This window comes from Rhinolophus sinicus, linkage group LG04 (genome assembly GCF_036562045.2).
Source record: "Rhinolophus sinicus isolate RSC01 linkage group LG04, ASM3656204v1, whole genome shotgun sequence".
NCBI classification, from domain to species: domain Eukaryota; kingdom Metazoa; phylum Chordata; class Mammalia; order Chiroptera; family Rhinolophidae; genus Rhinolophus; species Rhinolophus sinicus.
Window position 1 is genome coordinate 83,659,702 of NC_133754.1, and position 18,490 is coordinate 83,678,191.

An 18,490-nucleotide genomic window follows, 5' to 3' on the forward strand; every position below is an offset into this window, starting at 1 on the left:
CAATTTTTAAAAATATTCGAACAACCAAAGCTTATTCAAGAAGTTATAGATAATATGAATAGTTTTATATTTATGAGAGAAATTTAATATACAACTTTAAGCATTTAAACAAACAAAATTCAAGACCAAACGATGTCACTGATAGGTGAATCCTTTCAAGCATTTAAAGAATAAATAATACAAATTTTGCAAAACTCCCAAAAATTAGAAAAGAAGGGAAAAGTTGCTGATGAATTTTTTTGATGCCGACTGTACTTGCAAAAAATCAAGCTAAAAATATAATATCTGTCATGCATAAGTATTATTTCTAAAACTTTAGCAAGTTTAATCCATCAATGTATAAAAAAAATAGCATAGCATAAACAAATGGGGTATTTTCTAGGAATACAAGGTTGTTACAACATTCATTGTAATTCAGACTAAAAGCAGAGAAAACATTTGATCATCTCCATACATACAGCAAAAAAAGCTGACCACAGCAGCAGTAATTTGTGATTAAAAACTCAGCAAACTAGTAAATAAATAGGATTTTCTTAACCTGTTAACAATACCAATGAAAAGCCTTAATCTTTTCACTGTTAATTGATTTCAAGTTTGTTCTCCAAAATGTGTTAAAAATCCACAGAAAATAATTACAGTATTTATATTTTAAGTAAATACAGTTAAGGTGCTACATTTTATAAAACAAGTGATTATTTTAAAGCATAAAAATTTCCTATTGTTATTAATTCTTGAAAAACACAAAAATATAGAAAAATGTACATTTGCTTTCCTAAACTTCTTTTCTGGAACACTGAGCTCATGGGGTAAAGTTGAATGCCGCAGTCAGCAGTATGGAAATACCATTTGACTATAGACAAACTTCGCAGTGAAAATGTTAAGCAATACCATACTTAATGGTGAAAAACTAAATGATCTCCTTATGTAAGGAAAAGACTAGAATTTCTATGCTCACTCCTGTATTGGAGGTCTTACACAGTATAGTAAAACAAGAAAAATTAGTATTCATGCAGATTGGAAACAAAGAAATAAACTGCCTTTATTCATAGGTGATGATGTCATTTTCTATGTAGAAAATCTCAAAGCACACCAATGAACTACTAAAATAATAAGTGAGCTTAGTAAGTTTGCAATAAACAGTATGTAAGTCAATTTTATTTATGTATATAAGCAATGGACAATTAAAAATTTTTTAAATACTCCACAATTTATAGTAGTGTCAGAAAACATGAAAGAATGAGGGATAAATCTAACAATATAGTTGCAAGATTTGTATACTGAGAAGTACAAAACATTAAAGGGAGGAATTAAAGACCTAAATAAATGGTGAGACATACAGAGTCCATGAAACAAAAGACTTATTATAGCCAAGATCTCAATTCTCCCAAAATTAATCTATATATCCAATATAATGCCAAACAAAATTCCAGCAAGATTTTGTTTTTAGAAATTGAAAAGCTGATTATAATATTTTTATTGAAATGCAAAGTCATACTATGACCACAATTTTGAAAAAGAATATTGGAAGAATATATTTCCTATTTTTAAAACTTACTATAAATCCATAGTAATTAAGACAGTGTGGACAAAGTTCAGAAACAGACCCTACAAAAATACAGTCAATTGAAATTTGACAATGATACTGCTGTGGTTTAAATGTTTGTGTTCCCCCCAAATTCGTATGTTGAAATCCTAATCCCAAGGTGATCATATTAGGAAGTGCAGCCTTTGGAAGGTGATTAGGTTGTGAGGGAGGAGCCCCTATGAATGGGATTACCATATTTTGCGGTGTATAATGTTCTCCCATGTGTAATGCGCACCCATGTTTTTGGCCCCAACTTTCAGGGAGAAAGATTCAAATTTTTATTTGTTTACATTTAGGTGCTTGTTTTTTGTATTATAAGGGAATTTTATCATTTATTTTTAAACATATTGGGGTACAAGAAATTTTATGTAACAAATAATTACAAAACACAAGAACAGATACAAGGTACAAGAAATTTTATGTACCGGTAACAAATTTATGATATTTACAAATCATAGATGCGGCTACGGAGTTAGTACTACCCATGTGTAATGTGCATCCTTATTTTTCCCTCACAAATTTGGGCCAAAAGTTCCCACTATACATGGCAAAGTATGGCAATGCCCTTATAAAAGAGACCCCATACAGATTTCTGACCCCAGACAGCTTCCTTACAACGTTCCGCAGAGTATGCAGCCAAAGATTATTCTCAAGCCTTGCCCACTGAATTGTGCCAAGTGCTGAGAATCACCCACTTGTTTCTCTTAGGGCAGTGTGCTGATATGCTAGAAAATGGGCACAATCTCCACAACTCTTCCCTCCTTCCTGAAGTAGCAGTATCAGTTACACACATTTTACCAGCCCGACAGAGTCAAGCCAGCTGCTGATCTCTGTGAAAATTTGACATAAGTGGAGCCATTTTAAAATAGAGCTAAGGCGGCCATTCCAAGGAACTGCCTCGCATGCATTGCTTCTTGAACCTTTGGAATGTTTGAACTGGGCAAAATAGCCTTTGGATGGGGCCAAAGCAACATTGTAATTCAAACAACTGTTTGCAAAGCTAACAGGAAAGCAGATATCCTGACCACAGGACTGAAAATTAAAGGCATTTCTTAGAATTAGTGTCACCATGTATAGCTAAAGAATAACTTAGCTTATTTGCACCTATAGCAATTACTTCTTTGGCTTATTAGCACCAATAGAAATTACTTCTTTCTATTCATGCACTAATTTCCCTTCCTTTTCTCATAAAATGTTCTTGCCTTCGTCCTGTAACCTGAACATTATTTGGGGATCTGCCTGAATCAGTGCTTCCCAAATAAACACTTGTTTCTCTTATTTTGGCCTTTTATTTTTAAGTTAACAGCTCTGTGTGCTGTCTGTGGAGGCATGCTGGAGACTGTCTGTGGGAGCACACTGAGGCAGGCTGCCAGGGTCTGTGGACAGTAGCTGCGGGGATTCATGAGTGGACTGGGTATTGGTGTCTGCAGGCAGGCCAGTGAGGTCCGCAGGCTGGTTGCTGAGATCTGTGTGGTAGTGGCTTTGAGTCCTTGCAGCTTTTCTTTGTTCTTATTTGCCCCCAGATGATCCAGATATGCCGATTCCCTCAGCATTCTGGGTGAATTGAGACAAAAATGGGGCTCTTGGGCAGTACCCCGAAAGCATGGGGTATCCAGACTCTCACTATACTCTCTCTTTCCCCTGTGGGAGAAGCTGCAGGCCCAGGGAGTCTCTCTTGGTGCTGAGATCTGTCACCTTACAAGACGGCCCACAGGCAAAGTGGAGTTGTTCTCACCCTTTCCCATGTGACTGTTCTCAGGTTTTGTGCTACACTGCCATGCTAAAATCTCTCCACTGGACCCCAGGATTCTCAAAAAGGTATTTTCATCCATGGATGGCTGTTAAGTCAATGTTTCTGGGGGAAGACAAGGTCTGGGGACCCCTATTCTGCTATTTTATTTCCTGGAATATTTATAATAATCGTCTCTAGTTCAGATATTCCTATTTTTGTATTTAGGGCATAAGCTAGGGTTGGAAACATCACACATACACACACACACACACACACACACACACACACACACACACATGCACATAATCTCTCTCGTGGAAGTTAGTCAACATATTGAATTATACAGCCAAATGTGGCATTGTCCAATAATCCTAAAGATTTAGACAGGATGTTAAGACCTGGTGTAATGTACGTATCAGAAGGATATTTTAATTAAAAAGTATTAAAAAATGCCAAGGGACAAAAAAAACGTTTATTACTGTACACGCCTAATTAAAAGATATCTGTAGGGAGACAGACAGACAGACACAAGTAAGGAGATTATGCTCTAGTCAGCAAGAGAAGACAGATAAAAACTGAAGAGCCTATCAGTGTGGCCAGCAGCTTTTTGGAACATACTGTGATGTTACTTTTCCTAAGGACTGCAGAGAGTCTGCTCCTCTTGTTTTTATGGAAGTTGTGATGTCTCCAAAGCCTGTTGTTCTTTCAAGGTTTTGAACTCTTTCCTATATATCTGTAAGGGTTTTGCCTTTCCCCTGTAATCCTCCTTCTCAGCAACTGCCCCCCCCCCAATAAAATATGATTCCATCTTATTAAGATAGTAGTCTTTCAGGTTTTTTCTCTATTTATATAGGACATCGTGATTCCAGGCTAAATCAGGAAAACAAGCACTTTTGAGTCATGCCCAGTCCAAATTATAGATAATGTATGCCACCTTATTTTAACTGAATGAAGCCAGATTAAGGAACTCTTAGGAACTCTTAGACTCAGAGGCACTCACAGGAAGTTAGTCTATTTGAGGAACAAACACCATGCATGCAATTTGGTGGAGTCCAGGGGTGGATAGTAATACAGGGCTAGACTGACTAGGGAGACAGGCTCGGTTGATCATCTCTACCCAAAAAGGACATGGTCTTTGTAAACTGAATGCAACTCAGGTGTGGAGCTTGTGGCTGGTATTTCCGGAGAGTGGCAAGGAAGGAGGTGAAGGAAGTGAAAGCAAGCCATCAGGCTCTCTCTCCATTTATGCACCTCATCTCTCACCTACAGCATAACTCCACTGTTTTAAAGTCAACTTTGCCCTAAATCTAGTCAAGACTGTACTGAATTATTGTGGAAAATGTTCACACTCTGAAATTTTAAAGAAAAAAATGAATAAAGACTTCATAAATATTTCATTATAGGAAGAAAACAGCAGAGTTCTTATAAAAAAAAAAACACACATTTCTTTAATCATCAAAATTGTATACATGAGTGAAACCTAAGATTCCTTCTAAGAACTGATCTGAAAGATGTCACATCAGGAAAGGAAAGTGAGAACCTCTGACATGAAGGAGATAGATGAACTTGTATTCAGAAGTTATAAAGCATCAAAACATCTATTTAAAAGGGATATTAACAGCATACATTTAAAAGAGGTCAGTATATTTTTACAGTAAAATGGTTGGGTTCCATGAAGTGATAATGTCTAGGGAAGTAAAACATTGAGAATCTAAATTATCACAATGTTTCCTCATAGGAGTATGTGGCCACGCAGCAGCCTACCCGTCTGTCTCCTCGTACCTGCTCCCAGAGAAAGAGTCTGTGAGACGGATCCTTTCAGGGACTTTGCTTCACCTTTGTACTTGCACCTTATGTCTCCCTGTTTGGCCCCAAAAAGATGGCTGGTCAGCCAATGATGAGTAAGATTCCCCATGGGGGGGGGGGGATGTTTGAACTGGGCAAAATCAAACCAACTCAAGCCAGGCACAGTCGAGTGGAGACCAATAGCAGAACCCACAGGGTTCATAGAGGTGGGTACAGCACCTCACCTTCCCCTGGCTAAGGAGAGCCTCTGCCTCTATGGCTGCTGCCTTCCCAAAACCTGCAAGGGAAGAGATTCAATGATGTGCTCTCCATCTATTCATGTGCATATAGGTTTTGTCCCTTGGGGAAGTACAAACATCCTGAGACTTATAGTATTGCTGCCTGCAGGCAAGGGTGATTGGCTTGAATCAGTTTCCTAATATAGTGTATGGGATTCACAGATCTTGAGATTGACAAGCTTTATCTCCTTTACTTCCTCACCTAATAAAAGCTAATGCATTGGCCTGATTAGGCACCTCAGCCCAGTCTTTGAGGCTGCCAGTCCCTTGTCCCCCTACCCCCCCACCCCGCACTTAAACTCTATTTATGGCTACTGTCTTTTCTTAACCCTGCACCGCCCTCCTCGCTCCCCACAATCCTTGTAGTGCTGGACGCCACAGGAGTAAAACATCAAAATCTCTGTTAGTTGAGATTTTATCTTTTAGAGGATTTAATAAACATTTCTGTTGGTCTTCAATCTCCCATTCTGTCTCCTTTCTCGTTTTCATCTCTTTCTAGTTATGCAGTTACATACAGTTACAATTTTTATGTCTGACTCCATATTATTTCTTCTTGTCTTATTCCAATTTTCTCCTCTTTCCTTATCTACATCTCTCCTCTTCCGTAATATTTTCTGGATTTCCTCTGTATTTAGCCTTTTCATTTTCTTTGTATTTTCTATGTGTCTATTTAATTATGTTTTGTATAATTATATTTTCATCTTTGTAACATTTTTGTTAATTTTTCGGTCTTTCTATGACAAATTAAAAAAAATATATTATTAAATAAATGTTTTTTTTTTCACTTTTAAACACATTGTTTGGATCTGAAAATGAGTCCCAAAGAAGTAACATCTGGGTAGACTTAAAATCAATGTTTACTTATGTATTTTTATTGACAAAGGATAATAAAAGTTGGTACTAGAGCTGGAGTGAATCATCACATGTATTTTAATGTTTCTAGATGCAAAGAATTTTACTTTGGATGCTTTTCACCATTTCATGTCAATCTATGCTTTAGGGGTGCTTGATAATCTGAATAGGTAAGTGGTGTGGGCACTGGTATTAGGATCCACCACGCTCTGCAGCATTTCCACCTCCTTCGGCAGGCACCAATCGTGTCCTCTACTACTTTGCAGATGTCTCTTCTGCAGATTCCAGATAAATTGATACAGTGTTGTTCAGCGGGACCCATACCATTTGTTACTGCAGGAAAAGAGAGTCAATAAGATAATTAGTACATGAATGTAAAACCGTAAACACTCTTAGTATGAGAACAGAAGAGTTCTTGATTGAGCATTTTTGTTTTAAGTTTATTGGGGTGACAATGGTTAGTAAAGTTACATAAGTTTCAGGTATACAATTCTGTAATATAACATCTAATATCACATTGTGTGTTCACCACCCAGAGTCAGTTTCTATGTGGAGAAAAGAAGCTGGGCAAGGTCTCTATTCAGTGGCTCCATCACATTCACTGTCTTTCCTTTTTACCCTACAGCCCAGGTGTTAATAAACCCCTCCCTCCTTTTCTTGTAAGTTCATGGCATTGCTAATTTATGTTTCAAAAACAACTTTGATAAATGCAAAGTGAAACAACAGGGGGATGGAGAAGATATATGTCTTAAATACATCAGTTTATTCATTATTTTACTTCTTTATATGGATCTTCAACAGATTCACTAAATTTCATCTATTCACCAGGCATTTTTCTTTGTACTAATAACAGTACAGTGAAAAAGGCAGAAATGTTTATCCTCACAGGACTTTGAAGAAAATCTGACCATACAAAAATAGATTGATAAGATAATTTCAGAAAATGGCAAATGTTTAGAAAAACATTATACAACAATGGACCAGGAAAGGTCTGGAGAATGGAGTTGATAAAATGGATAGGAGAAGCATTTTGAAAAGGATGTAGCATTTGAACTGAGATCTGAATGATGAGAATGAAAAAGACAAGCAGATATCCTTGCATGCAGAATAGCAGGAGCAGGGGTCCTGGCTAAGCTTATTTGAAGACTAGAAAGACCTGTGTAGATGGAGCATATTTGAAAAAAAATCCTAAAATTCATATGCTACCACACACATACACACACAAAAATCCAAAGAGCCAAAATAATCTTGAGAAAAAAGAAAAAAGCTGGAAGCATCACACTTCCTGTTGTCAAACCATATTACAAAGCTGTAATACTCAAAACAGTATGGTGTTGTTATAAAGACAGACATGATAGACCAATGGAATTGAATTGAGAACCCAGAAATAAACCCACATATATATGGTCAACTGATATTTGACAAGGAAGCCAGGGATACTCATTGGGAAAGGATAGACTCTTCAATAAATTGTGCTGGGAAAACTGGATATCCACATTCGAAACAATGGAACTGGACCCCTATCTTATAACACTGACAAAAATTAACTTGAAGGGGATTAAAGGTTTCAACATAAGACCTGAAGCCATAAAAGTCTTAGAAGAAAACATAGGAAAAAATTTCTTTGACATCAGTCTTGGCAGTGATTTTTTGGATATAACACCAAAAGCACAAGCCATAAAAGGAAAAATAAATAAGTGGGACTGCATCAAACTAAAAAGCCTCTTCACAGAAAAAGGAACCATTGACATAATGCAAAGGCAACATACATAATGGGAAAAAATATTTGAAAACCATGTATTTGATAAGGGAATAATATCCCAAATATATAAGGAACCCAAATAATTAAACAGCAAAAACAAATAATCTAATTAAAATATGGGCAGAGGACTTGAATAGACATTTTTCCAAACAAGACTAACAAATGGCCAACAGGTACATGAAAAAGAGCTCAACGTCACTAATCATCAGGGAAATGAAAATCAAAACTACAATGAGGTATCACTTCACACCTGTTAGAAAGGCTATTATCAAAAAAACAAGAGATAATAAGTACTGGTGAGGATGTGGAGAAAAGGGAACCCTGGTACACTATTGGTGGAAATGTAAATTTGTGTAGCCACTGTGGAAAACAGTATGATGATTCCTCAAAAAATTAAAAATAAAACTACCTTAGGATCCTGCAATCCCACTTCTGGATATCTATTTGAAGGAGATGAAATCACTATCTCAGTGATATCTGCATTCTCATCTTCATTGCCACAATATTCATAATAGCCAAGGCATAAAAACAGCCTAGGAGTCCATCAACAGGACAGATGTTGGATCCATTGATATTGAATCTGTTGACAGATGAAGAAAATATGGTATATATAACACTGGAATATTATCCAGCCACGAAAGAGAAATCTTGTCATCACTCTGGACTTCCACTGAGTATGGGGCAGCTGCTATCTGAGACTGGACATGGGACAGGTGCCCTGAGAATCACCTCCTAGAGTGCAGATGTGGAGGCCTCCTGAAGGTATGGATGTGCAGAAGAGCTGCTAGAGTCTCCATGAAATGCTGGCCATGACATACTGTGATGGGGGGGGGGGGAACTATATATAGAGAAGGTTCATGGGGGGAATTCAAGAGTTCAGTTTGAAATTAAACATCCAAGTAGTGATACAAATTACACCACTGGATAGTCATTACAAGTCTGGAGTTCAGAAGAGAGGTCCAAGAGGCAAATTTAAAAGGATGGGTCTGGCCCCAAAGACTGGATGGAGAGAGAAAAGAGAAGAGGACCAGGAACTGAGCTGTGGGTCTCTCCAATATGAAGAATTATGGGAGAAGAGGAGGAGGCAGCACAGAAAACTGAGGAGGCACCTCCAGTGAGACAGGTGAGAGTCAAGAGATATGAAATCCTGGAAGCCAACTGGAAGAATGACCATTTGTAGCAAATGATGATGGGCCAAATAAAGTCACTTTGAGAAATGACCATTGAGTCTAGCACCAATAAATTTTTGGTGACTTTGACAAAAGCATGTTCAGTAGCAGGGAATGGGATCAGGAGAATGCCTGATCAGAATATGTTTAAGAAAGAATGAGAGGCAAGGAATTGGAGACAGGAAGCATGGACAACTATTTTGAGGTGTTTTACTGCAAAGGGGAATAAAGAAAGAGGGTGATGGCTGGCACTGGAAGAGGAGCAATTTTTTTTCCCCTTAAGATCAGAAAAATGGCATATTTGTATGCTAATGGTAATACTCTAGTAGAAAGAAAATTGATGATATAGTGAAGAGAAAATTCTTCACTGTTGCAGAGAAAATTCTAAGTACACAAGAGCGGATGGAATATAGTGCACAAATTTATAATATTATTTTTTTTTTGAACCTCTGGAACAGCAATTGTGACGTCAACCTATTCATTCCTGAAATGGTTATTTTAATGATCATTTCCTGATCATTGTCACCAGATTACCATAAAGTGTATTAGTCTTTAAAAAGCTAACTTTTTTATTTAATATTTTTCTCTCTGTCATTTGTTTCTCTAAATTCTAATTTATTTTTATTCCACAAGTTTTGACATGTAGCTTATTTTAGTATACAACTCATTTTCTAATTTTCATTTTGAAATATGCCTAATACAGAAGTATATTTCTTAATTTCTAAATATTTGTATTTTTGTTAATGATTTCTAGCTTAGATGAATTATGGTCAGAGAAAATTGTTTTCCAATTTTCCAAAATTTTATTATTTTAGTTCTTCCAGTGATATTGAGATATAATTGACATATAATGTTGTATAAGTTTAAAGTGTACAACATGTTGATTTGATAAACTGATAAATTTTAATCTTTTGAAATTTCAGTGCCTGCTTTATAACTGAGTGGCTATTTTTAGAAATGCTTTGGCTGCACTTCAAAATGCGTATTTTGTAATTGGATGCAATGCTTTAAATTTGTAGCTGTTCAGGGTGGTGTTCTAAGTCTGCTAATCATTTTGTTAAAATATTTTATGTATTTACTGATATTTGACTAGTTTCCCTATTAATTAGTGAGAGGAATAATTTAAAATATGTCAATACAATATTGTGGATTTTCAGTTCATCTGAGTTTTGTCATTTTATTCTTTATATAGAATGAGACTATTATTTGATGCATATAAACTTAAATTTATTACATTTTCTTGATTAATTGAATCTTTGAACAATATGAAATGCCTTCTTTATTTATAGAAAAGTTTTCAACATTTTTTGCTGATTAATACATCCATGGAATATCTTTTTGAATCTATATTAATTTTCCAGAGCTGCCATACAAAAGTACCACATACTGGTGGCTTAAACAACAGAAACTTATTTTCTCACAGTTCTGGAAGGTAGGAGTCTGAGATCAAGATATGAAGAGCATTGAATCTCACTCTGGTCAAGATGGCAGAGTAGGTAAACACTGTGCTTGCTTCCTCTCATGACCACATTAAAATTACAACTAAATTATAGAACAACCACCACTGAGAATCACCTGAAGTCTAGCTGAACAGAGTCCTACAACTTAAGACATAAAGAAGCCACCTCACGACTGGTAGGAGGAGCAGAGATGTGGAATGGGCTGGTCCCATACCCACATTGTGGTGATTAAAAATCGGGAAGAATATCTCATCTGTGGAAGTCCCTTCTGATGAGCAAAGGAATCCCAGCCTAATACCAGGCTCACCAGCCCATGGTTCCTGTGCCAGGAAGAGAAGTCACCACAACTTCTGGCTCTGAAAAACAGTGGAGAATGTGGCTGAGTGAGACAGAAGGCTGCTGGAGTCCCAGGAGTCCCTCTTAAAGGGCCTGAGCTTGTACTTACTGACAGACTCACACGTCTGGAGCTCCAGCAGCTTGAAAGGCACCAGGGACATATGGGGAGGAGCTGAATTGTCTGGCTCCAGGGCGAGAGTTTGGAGAGGCAGCTTCCTTCCAGACAGAAGTGCTGGCAGAAGCACTTTTCTCTGTTGTTGAGCCTTCCCCTGATCCACCATGCAGATGCAGGCAAGCACCATATCTGAGTGTCCAACAACCTGAGTCTCCAACAACCATTTGCCCCACATTGGTGATTCCCTGAGACCCTGCTCCATCCAACTGCTGCTTCCCAACAAGCTGCTTCTAGTGGCTTTTCCATACAAATGGCCTGTTTTGGCTCATGCTGTGGATTTTCTCAAAAATCTCTCAGAGGTTCAGAAACTCCAAACAAACAGCATCTGACCTTGGCATGCCTAGTGCCTCTTGCTAAGCATCCTTAAGCTCGGCACTAGTGGCAGCTAGCCTTGGTTAATAGCTTAGCCTCTACAAGGTGCCTCCAAGCCCATCAGAAGGGGCAACCATCTGAAGATTTCTTTGTAGCTCATTCTAAGTGGACCTGGGGAGGGCACAGGCAGCTGTGACCTTGGCCTGCAACAGAGGCCCTTGCAAGAGGCCCCAGAACCAACACACCTGGTGGCCAGCTTTAGACCACACCAGAGTACCACCCAACAACCTCCACAAATGACACACCCAGAGGGCAGACTGGGCAGGTACCAGAGCCCTGCTAAAGAGAATCTTGCTCTGTAGAGTCAGGCCCTGCACAAGAGCTCCTCCACTGTAGTCACAGCCAGTACTTACAAACAGTCACCATGAGGGTCAGTCCCTCCCTTTGATGGGCAAATAGCAACCAAACCTCAACTACAACAGGAGGGTACACAAAACCCACACAAGGGACACACCTGGAGCACCTGGCTCAGGTGACAAGGCAGATTGTGCCACTGAGAGGCCCACAGAATACCTACTACATAAGGCCATTCTACCAAGACTGGGATACATAGTAGCTTTACCTAATACACAGAAACAAAAGCAGGGAGGCAGGCAAAATGGGGAGACAAAGAAACATGTCCCAAAAGAAAAAACAGAACAAAGCTCCAGAAAAAGAACTAAAGAAAAATAGAGACAAGCAATCTACCAGATGCAGAGTTGAAAACACTGGTTATAAGGATGCTCAATGATCTCAGGGAGCGCTTCAAAAAAGAGATAGGAAACATAAAAATGGAGATGGAAAACATAAAAAAGAACCAGTCAGAAATGAAGAATACAATAGCTAAAACAAAGAATACATTAGAGAGACTCAACATTATAGTAGATGAAGCAGAAGATAGAATTAACAATTTAGAAGTTAAGGTAGCATTAAACAACCAATCAGAACAGCAAAAACAAAAATGTATTAAAAAAAATGAGGATAAGGGGGATCAAATATATGGTGATGGAAGGAGAACTGACTCTGGGTGGTGAACACACAGTGGGATTTATAGATGATGTAATACAGAATTGTACACCTGAAATCTATGTAATTTTACTAACAATTGTCACCCCAACAAATTTAAAAAAAAAATTAAAAAAAAAATGAGGATAGTTTAAAGGCCCTCTTGGACTACATCAGGCGTACCAACTTTCACATCATAGGGGTACCAGAAGAAGAAGAGAGACAGCAAAGGATTGAGAACCTATCTGATGAAATAACGATGGAAAACTTCCCTACCCTGGCAAAGGAAATAGACATACAACCCCAGGAAGCACAGAATCCCAAACAAGATGAACACAAAGAGGCCAACACCATGACACATCATAACTGAAATGCCAAAGTTTAAAGAAAAAGAGAATCTTCAAAGTAGCAAGAGAAGAGCAGTTAGTTACTTATAAAGGAGCTCCCATAAGACTGCCATCTAATTTCTCAATAGAAACTTTACAAGACAGAAGGGATTGGCATGAAATATTCAAAGTGATGAAATGTTAGGACCTACCCCTAAGATTACTCTACCCAGCAAAGCTATCATTTAGAATGGTAGAATGGTAAAGAGTGTCCCAGACAAGCAAAAGCTAAAGGAGTTCATCACCACCAAATCAGTATTGCAAAAATGTTAAAGGAACTTCTTTAAGAAGAAGAAGAAAAAAAGATAAAAAATATGAATAATAAAATAGTAGTAACTACATAGCTATCAATGGTTATATAAATGTTATGGATTAAATGCTCTAATCCAAAGACATAGGAGGACTGAATGGATAAGAAAACAAGACCCCTACATGTGCTGCCTACAAGAGACTAACTTCATATGGAAAGACACAAACAGACTGCAAGTAAAGGGAAAAGATATTTTATGAAAATGGAAATTAAAAAAAAAAGTGGAGGAGCAATACTTATACCAGACAAAAGAGACTTTAAAACAAAGGCTATAATGAGATAAAAAAGGACCCAGTAATCCCACATCTGGGTATTTATCCAAAGAAACCCCAAACACTACTTCATAGGGACATGTGCATTTATGATATCAGGTAGCCTAGCCTGACCTACAGACTATGCAAACTCTACATAGTTGACTATTGGCCTCTGCAACCCTGAGGTATTATTTCCAGATGCCATAATTATGATTGCTTAAATTACGGGATTGTGAAGCACTTCTATGGACCTCACTCATCTCATCTGAAAATAATGAGTTTGAACCTGATAATGCTAGTAATCATCTTAACACTAAGGATTTGTGACCACAGAGTATCACCTTTTGTGTTATTATCTCCATTGCCCTGCCCAATTGTTTTCTTCCTACATAACGCATACATTAGTATTCCAAAGTGTGCGTTCCCCCTAACTGCCTCATTTTACAGGACTGGGTTTATGCTTTTGGAACCTATTTTTGTGACTGTTATTTAACATAAGAAACCCTTTGTACAAGGTGGATCAGCACTTAATCTCCTCAGTGACCCCTCCCTAGGGACTGTAATCCTCTTTTCGAAACTGTATTCTGGGTCCGTGCCATTTATAGAGAGTGATCCTGTGGCCAGTCGGGTTGGGACGGTTCTGGTTTGTGCCTATTGTTCTAATACAGCTATAATAGTGCTCCCTTTATTTTCCAAAAGTATTTAGTTTGGATAAAAATGGTATATGCTCACCCTCCTTTTACTACCTTGGATATACCTCTCCCATGATGAGAGCTCATCTCTCAGTCCCTTCAGGACCCAAACACCTTATGACAGAGTTCCCTAGGACACACCCTTAGCACCAGCTCCTGTGGATAGGATTCTGTCCATCTCTTCTTCTGACCTAGTGAGTAGATCTAATGATAGATGCAGCCGCCATTGAAGCCTTTCAGTTCTACCTGCCTACAAGTCCATTTTAGGCATCCTAATTTACAGTCTGGACAAAGCAGAATGGGATCTCATCAGGCCTTTGGTCAATAACAAGGAACTGATCTCTTTCCTATTTTACCCTGTTATAGTCCTAGCAAAGCTGTTGATATTAGATTTATGAATCCATGAGACTGATGCCAGTGTCTTGTCTGACCTGCCAGATAGCCTTCTAAACTGCAGACCCCAATGATCAGCCACCACCTTACCTGGGGGCAAGAGAGTCAGAAAGAGGAGAGTGGAGATAAGCACATGGCGCCTCATGGCTGACCTGCCAGTGAAGAGAAGAGTCATTAGAATGGTCAGAGCTTGGAGTTGGTGAGCATGGCAGGCCCCTGGCTTTTTATGATGCTCCCTGGGCCTGTGGTTTGTTCTTGGTTAGTAGAGCCTGACAAAAAGAGAATAACTCAATCTCCCACAGGAAATCTCCACGCACAAAAGTACACACTGCGATGGTAACTCAATGGATGAGAAAGCAGAAGTTAATGCTGTGCATTTCCCAAGAGTCAGGATATCCTCACTGTTAGCTGTGTTCTTTACTGCTTTCCATAGACACATGCCTGTGTGACCACTGGCCATATTTTATGACCTATTGTGTCAGACAGGGTTGTAAAACTAGGGTACATCAGCTAGCTCAAGTCATATCATGAGAGATGAAAAGTTAAATGTGTGCATTGCAGTAATATATGTAAAAGACTCAATAGCCCAAAAGAAATAGTGGTTATTTCTACCAAGGGGTTAGCAATGGGACGGGGATAATGAGAATGTCAGCAAAGGCTTCATAGAAAAGATGATATAGAAAATGCTCCAAAAGAGTTCAGCATTTCATCTTTATAGCAACACTGCTATGTTGAAAGCATATTTCAACCTCTTTTAAGTTTTTGTGGCCTTTTTAATAGATTTTTATTATTTTTATATGTTTATATTTTAATTAAAACCTTTAACTAAAATATTATAGAAAATGTAGAAAACATAGAAAAGTAGAAAAAGAAGTAAATTACTTGGAATTCCACTACTGAAACTCAATCATAGCTATACATTTTGGAAAACTTTTCCCAGTAATCTTTCGATATCTTGGCAGAATAGTCACTATAATAATTGTACTTTGTCTTAACCTAAATGCACTATATGGATAAAATCTACTCTGTTTCATGTTAGGATCATCTACCTCTATGATGGTCCCAATGATCCCTGCCTCCTTGTGCACACGCCCTTGTATAAGCTGCTTTCCTGATAGTGGGCTGCACTAATGAGTAGAACACAACTGATGGGATGCAATGCCACCTCCTAGATTAGGTTACAAGAAGACCATTTGTCCATCTTGGGCACCCTCTCTCATGCTCTTGCTCTGAGTAAAGTCAGCTGCCATATTCTGAGCTGCCTATGGAAAGCCCCATGTGGCCGTGGATTGATGACTAGCGATCAGCCCGTGAAGATCAGGCTGTCAATAACCACAAAAATGAGCCCAGAAGCAGATTCCTCCCATCCACCTGCAATGAATCTCCAATCCAGGCCCAAGCTTGACAGCAACCTCAGAAGAGCTCTCGAGCCAAAGACACTCAGCTAAGCCTCACCACATAAATTGTTTAGATAGTAAAAATGTTTATTGTACTAAGATGCTAACTTTTGGTCATATGCTACACAACAACAGATAGCTAATAATACAAGTATGTCTCCTTCTTCAAGGTCATGAATTCAGGTGGGAGCAGGAAGAAGGTGTTACAGCTGTACTTCAGGTCTTTTCCAGACATATGTTAAAGAGGTGAATGTATAAAATAACCATACAGATGAACACATCTACCTTGCATATAATTACATCTCTCTCAAGAGAGAGTGAGAGAGAGAAATAGAGAGAGACAGGGAGAGAGAGATAATAAAGAAACATCATGAAACAATCATTGGTTCAAGAGTATTCCCTGTGATAAACAAATGCTTAATGTTTATTTTTCAACTTGATATCCTTGTTGGAAGAAGGAAGAACCATTAATACCCTGTGTTAAAGCTGTTAGAGACATTTCAGATCCTGATGAAAAAAAATATATAGCTATTGGTAATAAATATAATGAGGAAGCGAGCAGAAGCAATTATAATATTTAGTAACAAATCCCAACTCATGTCATCAGGAGCTGTATCATCACAATGGAAGAAAGCAAACAAATATCTATTGAGAGTTTTTACTTGCTTGACTGTTTGTTTTATCTCACTGCTTTATCCAAAACTTCAGATAATCATGTGTGGTCATCTGATTCTGAGATATGAGAGCCAGAAAGAGAAGAATGTCTGTTACTTCTTTGTGTTTGAACATTGGTGAATCTCATGCATTTTGTGATTCACAGCTTTGCCATTTCACTTTCCTTGAACTGCCCCTCCCCCAACCCAAGGATGACTGCTTCCTCATCTCCCTCCTTGCACCATCCAACCTCACCCAGGCAGCCATGCCACTGGCCATTAAAAACACTGCCTCTTTATTTTCTATTTTGCTAAATGTTATCTTCATTCATTCTGTGTCTTTCTTTACACCCCAAAAGGTATTGATTGAAGTGTAATAGTGTAATTCCTCTAAGATTTTATTGTGTTCTGTTACGTATATGTACCTCTTAATGTGTTAAGTGTTTAGGAAGTTGATATGTTAAATGCTTAATAGTATACTAGAATCCTTGGTGGATATTTAAATGGATATCTAAAAGGATTTTAGTGACATTTGCTAAAATTTGTTAGGCTTATTTGAGTGATCTGGTAACTCAATACTTTTTTCAGTTTGTAAAAATCGAGTAGCAGTTCCAGTTATCTAAAAATATAATTTTCATCATGTTTAAAAAACACATTAGATTCTGGCAATGAATAATTTCTGTAGTTTTCTATATGCTCCCACCTGAATTCATGTGTATCTTACAGACTGTAGGAGGACAAAGTCATCGTGAGAGCAGCAGTGACAGTAGCAGTGACATCAGCTGGGATCCAGTCAGTCAAAACAAACGAGCATTTTGAACAAAGAGGACTTAAGTCAGGATTTGTTCTACAGATCTTGAGGGCTCAAAAGGCATGTGGAGGTAAACAGGCAGCGTAAACCACACCTCAGTGAGACAACAGCATGGAGCACGCTAGAGCCTGCCTGGGAGGGTTCCTAGAGGAAGGGCACACTGCCCAGCTGTGGTTAGTGCCTCTGGAGCTCGGAGGAGAGACCTTTCAGAGTCGGTCCCCAGACATACTAGTATGAAAAAGGGGCATCAACTAGTTGTTGCTGGTATCTGAAGACATGAAGAGATTGATTCTAGAATGCCATCAGAAGGTGGACAATGATGACAGGAACAAAAATGAGGATGGAAGTCCCTTCTCCTCTTCCCCAAACTCCAAGCTCCCCACAGTGCCTATCATTTGCTGTAACCTAATCACAAGCCACTCAGCAAAGGAGTCTGGGAAATAAATGTAATTTGCACAGTCCCAGTCCCACACCGAGGAGCATACTATGGAAGAGGGAATTTAGTCACTGGAGAAGTACAGAATCAAGGGTTTTTCATTTTGTTTTGTTTGTCTCCAGAATTTAGTCATCCTCTAACTGAAAGTTTGTGCCCTTTGACCAACATCTCCCCAATTCCTGCCCCCCTGCCCCTGGTAACCATTGTTCTACTCTCTCTTACTATGAGTTCCATTTCTTAAGATTCTACACATAAGTGAGATCACATAGTATTTGTCTTTCTGTGTCTGACTTATTTCACCTAGCATAATGTCCTCCAGATTTACCCATGTTGTCACAAATGATTTCCTTTCTTTAAGGTTGAATAATATTCATATAATATTCATATATTACTATATATCTATATATATTCATATATAGATATATAGTGCCAGGTGGGTACTAGACTTATGGAGGATCACTTCATAAGTTATATAAATGTCTGTTTAGGTGTACACTGTGTTGTACACCTAAAACTAATATAATATGGTATGTCAACTGTCATGTAGGGTCTCTGGTCCCGCTCCCTGCATAAGAACACATGATATGGTAAGGCCAAAAAGGAACAACAATGGAATGATAGGGGGTTCATACCACTATAGTCTCGCT

The 18,490-nt window shown here is 38.3% G+C and overlaps 1 protein-coding gene across 1 annotated transcript; it reads right to left on the bottom strand.

Annotated features, from left to right (window-relative positions):
• Positions 1–6,380: 6,380 nt before the first annotated feature.
• Positions 6,381–14,691, bottom strand: LOC141571252 (beta-defensin 109). Its single transcript, XM_074331505.1, has 2 exons — positions 14,637–14,691; positions 6,381–6,586 (listed from the first exon to the last, which is right to left on the bottom strand). Exons 1-2 carry the CDS (start codon positions 14,689–14,691, stop codon positions 6,381–6,383), a joined length of 261 nt encoding a protein of 86 aa, XP_074187606.1.
• Positions 14,692–18,490: the final 3,799 nt, after the last annotated feature.

What these genes read in the sequence shown, in the direction of transcription:
- LOC141571252 (XM_074331505.1), bottom strand. Translation starts at nt 14,691, where the DNA reads ATGAGGCGCCATGTGCTTATCTCCACTCTCCTCTTTCTGACTCTCTTG. An exon ending in TCTGACTCTCTTGCCCCCAG is followed by an intron (nt 6,587 to 14,636) that starts GTAAGGTGGTGG and finishes CTTTTCCTGCAG; the next exon opens with TAACAAATGGTATGGGTCCC.